At 50.0% G+C, this 7,400-nt stretch overlaps 1 protein-coding gene across 2 annotated transcripts; it reads left to right on the top strand.

Annotated features, from left to right (window-relative positions):
* Positions 1–214: 214 nt before the first annotated feature.
* On the top strand, positions 215–3,825 carry RTP1 (receptor transporter protein 1). Of its 2 annotated transcripts, XM_023736765.1 has the most exons (3): positions 215–300; positions 1,032–1,229; positions 3,306–3,825. In XM_023736765.1, the coding sequence occupies exons 1-3, from the start codon at positions 215–217 to the stop codon at positions 3,823–3,825; spliced, it is 804 nt and encodes a 267-aa protein (XP_023592533.1). The 2 variants fall into 2 exon arrangements, with proteins under 2 accessions (XP_023592533.1, XP_004382300.1); XM_004382243.1 differs by lacking the exon at positions 215–300 and having other exon boundaries at positions 958–1,229.
* Positions 3,826–7,400: the final 3,575 nt, after the last annotated feature.

The following is a 7,400-nucleotide window of genomic DNA, read 5'->3' as shown; positions in this document are numbered from 1 at the left end:
ATCCTGGGTAGAGGTATTATGGAGGAGTCTTGTTTCATTTCATCTATATTTGCTAATTTTTATATAATAAATCTGCATTACTTTTATAAAGAGAAAATAATTTATTTAAAAAGTAGCAGAAGCAGGACCTATGATAAAGGTTGCCTTGCCTGTGGATCTGTGTTCCTCTTCCATAATCAGCTTGAAAATTGTCTTGACTGCATCTGCTAGGCTGATGCAATGGATCCTACCTTTGTGCACAAGGGGCTGCTGTTGGACATCTTTACTGCAGCACGGGTCTCATTGCATTATGGTCATTGGGTACATAGCGTTACAGGCACTCAGCATAGAGCCTGGCACATGGGCATGTTTGAAATGAATGAATTAGTGAACGGGTATGGGGTCCGTAAGTAGCCTTGCATTTGGATACCAGCTCTGCCATTTACAGGCTGAGTCCCAGGTTCCTGATCTGTACAGTGGCAATAATAATGATGAAAGGGTCAAGAGACCCCCAACTGTGTTTTGCAAATGTCCAAGCGATGGTCACAAGATGGGTGGGGGTGTAGAGGAAGAAGTTACTATTATTGCTCCATCTATTACAAGTCTACCTCTCCCCGTTACTTATTTCTCCTTGGCTCCCTAAGGCATCATGGTTACCATAGCAGCCAGATGCTGATGATGCCTCTAGGGGGCAGTGAGGTGAAGCTGAGATAGCTCAGACTCTGCCTCCCCGTGCCCTTCGCAGGCTGGGGTGAGATGGTCTGAAGCTTAGCCTTCTTTTGGGTCCCCACCTTGTCACAGGTAACTTAGATCCACAAACTCTGTCTCTGCAGCTTCAGTTGAGGGCCCTGGAACACCTCTTTGGAGACGCTGTCCTCCCCAAGCCCTGTCTCTTGGCACCCTGCCTAGTTGCCGTGGAAACAGGTTCCACTGCGGTCAAAGGAGGGAGTTGGGTCCTGCTTCCTCCTGGTCCTGTCGATGCAGATTTTTAGACCTTGGAGACTGCGCTGCCCTGCGCTGCACCTGCCCTCGCTCCGTGTGTTCTCGCTCAGGTGGAGCTTGCCGTCCCTCGTCCCTGACCAGACCATGTGTAAAAGTGTGACCACAAGTGAGTGGAAGAAAGTCTTCTATGAGAAGATGGAGCAGGCGAAGCCGGCCGACAGCTGGGACCTCATCATAGACCCCAACCTTAAGCACAATGTGCTGGCCCCTGGCTGGAAGCAGTACCTGGAGTTGCACGCCTCAGGCAGGTGAGTAGCCCAGTAAGAAGGGGACTTGCAGGCAGCCCCCGACTCCCCAGCCAGCCTTGGGGGCACTTTCAGAGAGGAAACAGAACCACGTAGAACCCAGGTGTTTAGGCTCAATCTCACTGTTGGGTCAGGTATAAACCGGGAGGCAGAGGATGAGCCCTTAACTGGGAGTTAAGACTACTGAGTTCTGACGCCAGCTCTGCCATTAAGCACCTGTGTCATGGTCCCTCTCTGAGCCACACTGTCCCCATCTGGAAAATAAAGAGGTGGAATATTTTAAATCGTCTTAAACTCTGACATTTTACATATTTTCAGATTTTAGTAATCTCTTAAAAAGTGGTTGCAACCCAAGGGAAGGAGGCTTGAGGTCCCATGGGGGTCAGGAGGCCTGTGCTCTGGACTTGGGACCACACACACACACACACACACACACACACACACACACACACACCAGTTGCCACTGAGTATATTCTGACTTATAGTGATCCTACAGGACAGAGTAGAACTGCCCCATAGCATTTCCAAGGAGCGGCTGGTGGATTTGAACTGCTGGTATTTTGGTTAGCAGCTGAGCTCTTAATCATTGCGCCACCAGGACTCTGGACTTGGGACAGTTCCGTTTAAATCACTTTAACTTGATTTAATTTAATATTATTGAACGTATGAAGTGTACTAGAAACTGGCTCTGTTAGCTCTGACCCTTCAGTTTCCTTCTGTGGCCCTCACATTCCCCATTTGCCAAATGAGGGGTTAGCTGAAATCCTGGTCATTTACGGTGTGGTCCATGGACCAGCCGCATCAGCATCAACTGGAGTTAGACATGCAGAATCTTGGGCTCCATCCTAGACCTACTTAATCAGAGTTTGCATTTTAACAAGATCCCTAGGTGATTCATAGGTACAGGAGCATCTGAGATGACCTGCTTGATTCCCTCCTGTACTCTTGTCCATGGTCTATAACGCCAAGACTTCTCTTTGGGATGTAAGATGGGGGGCACCAAGTGGTGCAGCCTGGGGGTCAGAAGCAAGGCCTTCCTTCTCGCCCTGATTCGGTCCATTCAATTCAGTTCAGTTCAAGAAACATCTAATGGGCACTTCTTTTTTGCTGAGTTTTGTGGTCTGGTCTGAGAGAAAGAAACAGTCCCCAAAGGATGTGAGTGAAAGAGAAGAGATGGGAATGAAATTGTGAAGCCCCTAAGCTGGCTGATGAGAGGGGTGCAAGGGGCTGGAAGCTTTATGGTAGGGGTCCAAGCGCTTGGAAGGCTAGTGGGGCTGAGCCAGGAGGGCTGTGGCTCTCCCTGTGGTCCCCAGCTGGCTCTAGTCTGGGGAACAATGGCCCTCGGGGCTCAGTCTAAGCACAGACTGCCTCCTCTTGCAGGCCTCCGGGTGCATTAACCCTGGCACCCGCCGGAGGCTGATGGGTGATAATGGTGCTATTTTCTCCGGATTTGGGTCTAACCTGCTCACAGGCAGTGTTGACAGATAAGAGCGCGCAGGTGGCTTATGCGGTTTCCCATCTGGCGCAGACCATCCTCCCTTACAGGAGGTCTGTGCGGGACGAACTCGTTTAGCGCACTCTCTGAATTTTAGACAGGAAGCGTGAGGCCCAGAGAAAGATCCAGCGGCAAGGCCTGAGGGCATGTGGTGGAGCGAGCTGAGGTCCCTGGAGAGCGCTGAGGAGGCGGGCCCCCGGGGAAGAGCACTGCTGGACGCCAGGTGGCCTCTGAGGAAGGCTCCCGCCCTGTCCCGCGGCGCTCACAAGGGGGCAGGCCAGAACGTCCATTGGGCAAGAGGGCGGGGGCGCTAATGAGCCCAAACCCAAGTCTGCTGCTGTCAAGTTGATTCCAACTCATAGCAACCCTAGGACAGAGTAGCACTACGCCTAGGGTTTCCACGGAGCGGCTGGTGGACTCGAACTGCCAACCTTTTGGTCAGCAGCCATAGCTCTTAACCACTGCGCCACCAGGGCTCCACCTACTCAGCCTCCAGCCTCTGCCCACCTCCCGTTACCCTCTTCCTGGGCGGTTTTCATCGCCTCCATCCCCACCTCTGCTCCTTCCTCTCCCCTTCCCCGCAGGTTCCACTGCTCCTGGTGCTGGCACACCTGGCAGTCGCCCCACCTGGTCATCCTCTTCCACATGCACCTGGACCGCGCCCAGCGGATGGGCTCGGTGCGCATGCGCGTCTTCAAGCAGCTGTGCTACGAGTGCGGCACGGCGCACCTGGACGAGTCGAGCATGCTGGAGGAGAACATCGAGGGCCTGGTGGACAACCTCATCACCAGCTTGCTTGAGCAGTGCTATGGCGAGCGCGGTGGCCAGTACCGCATCCACGTCGCCAGCCGCCAAGACAACCGGAGGCACCGCGGCGAGTTCTGCGAGGCCTGCCAGGAGGGCATCGTGCACTGGAAGCCCAGCGAGAAGCAGCTGGAGGAGGAGGCCGCCACCTACACCTTCTCCCGGGCGCCCAGCCCCACTAAGCCGCAGGCTGAGGGGGGCTCGGGCTGCAACTTCTGCTCTATCCCCTGGTGCTTGTTCTGGGCCACGGTCCTGCTGCTCATCATCTATCTGCAGTTCTCCTTCCGCAGCTCCTTCTAAGATTCCCTTGGTGAGCCCTGGGGGACCTAGGGGCTTGTGGAGGCCAGCCGGCTGATGACAGGGGACCACGGGAGACCTGGATTGGGAGTGAGGTCGAGTTCTAGCTGTTGTTGCCACTGCCTCAGTGAGGACTCTGGACAAATCACCGAATTTTTCCATCTGTAAAATGAAGGGTTCAGGCTATATCAGTGGCTTTCAAAGTGAAACCCTGGGCCCCCAAATTCTGTACAGGGACCTCAGGGACTTTTGGATTCAGAAAATAGTTTGAGTGAGTAGGTTTCTGACTCCTGGTCCAATTACCCATTCCCAACTCCTACCTCCTCCTCTTGGTTTAATCAGAACAGTTCCATCTTAGATGGAGTTTCATTTATTTATTTATTTTAAATGGATAAAAGGTTCAACTGGTTTTAAAAAGTTTGGAAAAAACAGAAGTAGATGATCTCAAAAAGCCTTTCCACAGGATGAGCTCATCCTTACTCTCTTGTAAAGCCCCATCCACACCCCATTATCTCCCACATCCTGTAGCTGCAGACTTACATCAGCCTTTTTGCCCACTGTAGAAGCCTCATCCACAGCTCTGCCTCCGTTCATGCAACAAAGGTTTCTCTTGAAGGGAGAGAGGCAAGAGTGAGCATCAGACTCTTAAAGCTCCCCTACTTCTGTTCTCCAGGGCCCCAGCTTCCAGCTTTCAGCTTCCCTCCACTAAGGGAGAATTCTTGGGCCTGCCTACCTCAAAGATGGCGGTTGGGGTGGAGTCCCAAAGAGCAAGGCTTCCCGCCCATTACAGAGAATAAGAGATGGCAGAGAATTTAGGGGAGAGGTTTAGAAGTGGTACACAAAATCCCTGGAAATCAAATATAATGACTGTATCTGTGGGGTCTTCAGAGTTCAGCGACCAAATCTGACTAATTCTCAGCCCTTCTGCTGGCCAGAATATGGAGAAGAGGCCTGGCCTCCTGGGTTCTTTGCTGAAACCATAGTTGAGCAGCTTTAGCATCCTGGCCACTTGTGGACCCTCTCACCAAAGACCAACAGTCCATTTAGAACCACAGGGATGGGGGGCGGGGGTTCTCGGCAAGAGAGGGGACATTAAAGATGTGAAGTGCTTTGCCCATAGAGAAGTGCATAGACATGCAGGAGAATCTTACATTTGTATAAAATGGGGATGCAGTACTGTTTGCAGTGTGAGGAGAGAAGACTTTCCAATAGTGGTGGCAGGGATTTGGGTAGGGGAAAGGGAGGCAGAGAGAAGGAGACAGGATGCCACCCTGTACTTTTGAGGGTCCTTGTTCTCCCCACTTCTGTTAATGACTTGACTCCTATTCCTCCTTCCCCCACCACTCCCTCTTTAGAGGAAGGTCATTTGTCATGGTGAAGGGAGGAGGGCCACTTATATAAAGATGAGATACTTTAATAAAGACGGGATATCTTTCATCAGGCTTAGTAGTCATTAAATGTGTGTTTGAGATCCCCCGCACTGTCCCTTATCTGTAACGGGCTATCAGTCTCCCTACCTCCCCATCCTCCTCTTCCCTTTCTGGAGGCCCTACATAAGGCTCTCTCTAGCTCCAACCTCGAGTTCTGGGCCAATCTTGTCCATAGTCAGAAGGGTTGGAACTTTCTCTCTGCGCTTAAGTTTCTTCCTTGACCCCACATTCCCCTCCGGAGCCTGCATTTTCTGCTTGTTTTCAGTCACATGTTTTAAAAGATTGTCTGTACTCCCTGTCTCCACATTTTATGCCTCCATTAATTCCATAGGCTGGCGTCCACCCCCACAACTTTGCAGAAACTGTCCTCACCAAGGTCACCAATGGCCGTCTTAATGGTTAAATAAATCCAATGTACACTTTTCAACCTTATTTTTCTTGATCTCTCAAAGGAGTTCAACATTAGTGACTATCTCCAAATACTCTCTTCACCTGGTTTCTGAGACACTTCCCTCTCCTGATTTACCTTCATCTTTTCTGATGGCTTCTCCCCATCTTTATAGGTTTCTCTGCCTCTGCTTGCCTCCTGAATGTTGGTGTTCTCCAGGGTTCTGGCCTACGTCTTCTTCTCTTTTCTCTCATCTGCCCACATTTAGTATCTATATGCTGATGACTCAAAATCTATATTTCTAGGCCTGAACTGTCTTTTGGGATTCTTTTGTATCTCCTTCTTACTTGACATTTCTATTTGACTGTTTCACAAGCACTTCAGAGCCTACATGTCCCAACCAGTTTTAAAATTTGCTTCCCCGTCTGGATTTCTGTATATCAGAGAATGGTATCATTGTCCCACCAGCCAAGTCAGAAACCTGGGTCCCATCCTCTTCCTCATTCCATACATCCTGTTGATTCCACCTTCTTCATAAATCTGGAATCCTTTCACTTCTCTCCATGCAAGAATAAAATTGGTGCATCTGTTAAGAACTTACATAACTCTTTCTGCTTTTCTTCTCACAGTCTCTAATTCCCCTTCCAATTCTAAGGCTGGCTCTGTGATTTTGAAAGTCTGTTTAGAGAAGGAAGTTATTTTCAGAGTCATGGGATATTGGAGTTGAAAGAACCATTAGAGACTCAAGTACTTCATTTTGCAGATGACAAAATGTGGCCAGAATGTGGAAGTGACTTACCCCAGGTCCCGTCATCAGTAAGTAGCAGAGCGAGGAGCTCAACCTTCACCTAGTCCTAGTCCACACTTCTTTCCCAGGACTCTCTCTGCTCTGCTAGGAAGAGATTTGCAATTTAAGGAGGTCCCACCTGTTTCCCTTCCCTTATTTTCCTGTTGCTACAGATGTGGAATTCTTGGCTTCCTCACAGGCTTAGTCCTTGTCTTGGCAAAGACTTTTCTGGGACAGTTCTTTTTTGCACACATTGCCTCATGCCACATGATGAACTTGTTAGATGTACCCTATGTGTTATAAACAAATGCTTTGGGGACATTCCAGGATCCCAGGCCTCTCCCTCTAGAACTTCTGTGCACTGGTCTAGATGTTCAAGCTTGGAGGAGACCTACAGGCATTGAATTGTGGTTCCAGAGGCTGCAATCCTTAGCGTGAGGCCAGCAAGAAGTGTTGCCTGTCTTTTTCCTGAAGCCCATCTGAACAGGAGACCAGCCAAATGGGAGAACTTTTCCTGGTGGTCAGAACCCTACGAACCAAAAAGATCACCAACTGTCTTAGTCATTTAGTGCTACTATAACAGAAATACCACAGGTAGATGGCTGTAACAAAGAGAAATTTATTTCTTCACGGTAAAGTAGGCTCTAAGGCCAAATTCAGGGCGTCAGCTCCAGGGGAAGACTTTCTCTCTCTGTTGGCCTTCTCATCAATGTTCCCTGGACTAGGAGCTTCTCCACGCAGGGACCCTGGGTCCAAAGGATGCAGTCTGCTCCCAGCACTGCTTTCTTGGTGGTATGAGGCCCCCACTCTCTGCTTGCTTCCTTTCCCTTTTATCTCTTGTTAAGATAAAAGGTGGTGCAGGCCACACCCCAGGGAAACTCCCTTTACATTGGATCAGGGATGTGACTTTAGTAAGGGTGTTACAATCCTGCCCTAATCCTCTTTAACATAAAATTACAATCACAAAATGGAG

Source organism: Trichechus manatus, unplaced genomic scaffold (genome assembly GCF_000243295.1).
Source record: "Trichechus manatus latirostris isolate Lorelei unplaced genomic scaffold, TriManLat1.0 scaffold00092, whole genome shotgun sequence".
Lineage (NCBI taxonomy): Eukaryota > Metazoa > Chordata > Mammalia > Sirenia > Trichechidae > Trichechus > Trichechus manatus.
Note: the sequence above shows the minus strand (reverse complement) of the source record. Positions and strands in the feature narration are given on the sequence as shown.

What these genes read in the sequence shown, in the direction of transcription:
- RTP1 (XM_023736765.1), top strand. Translation starts at nt 215, where the DNA reads ATGCAATGGATCCTACCTTTGTGCACAAGGGGCTGCTGTTGGACATCT. An exon ending in CATTGCATTATGGTCATTGG is followed by an intron (nt 301 to 1,031) that starts GTACATAGCGTT and finishes GTTCTCGCTCAG; the next exon opens with GTGGAGCTTGCCGTCCCTCG. An exon ending in GAGTTGCACGCCTCAGGCAG is followed by an intron (nt 1,230 to 3,305) that starts GTGAGTAGCCCA and finishes CCTTCCCCGCAG; the next exon opens with GTTCCACTGCTCCTGGTGCT.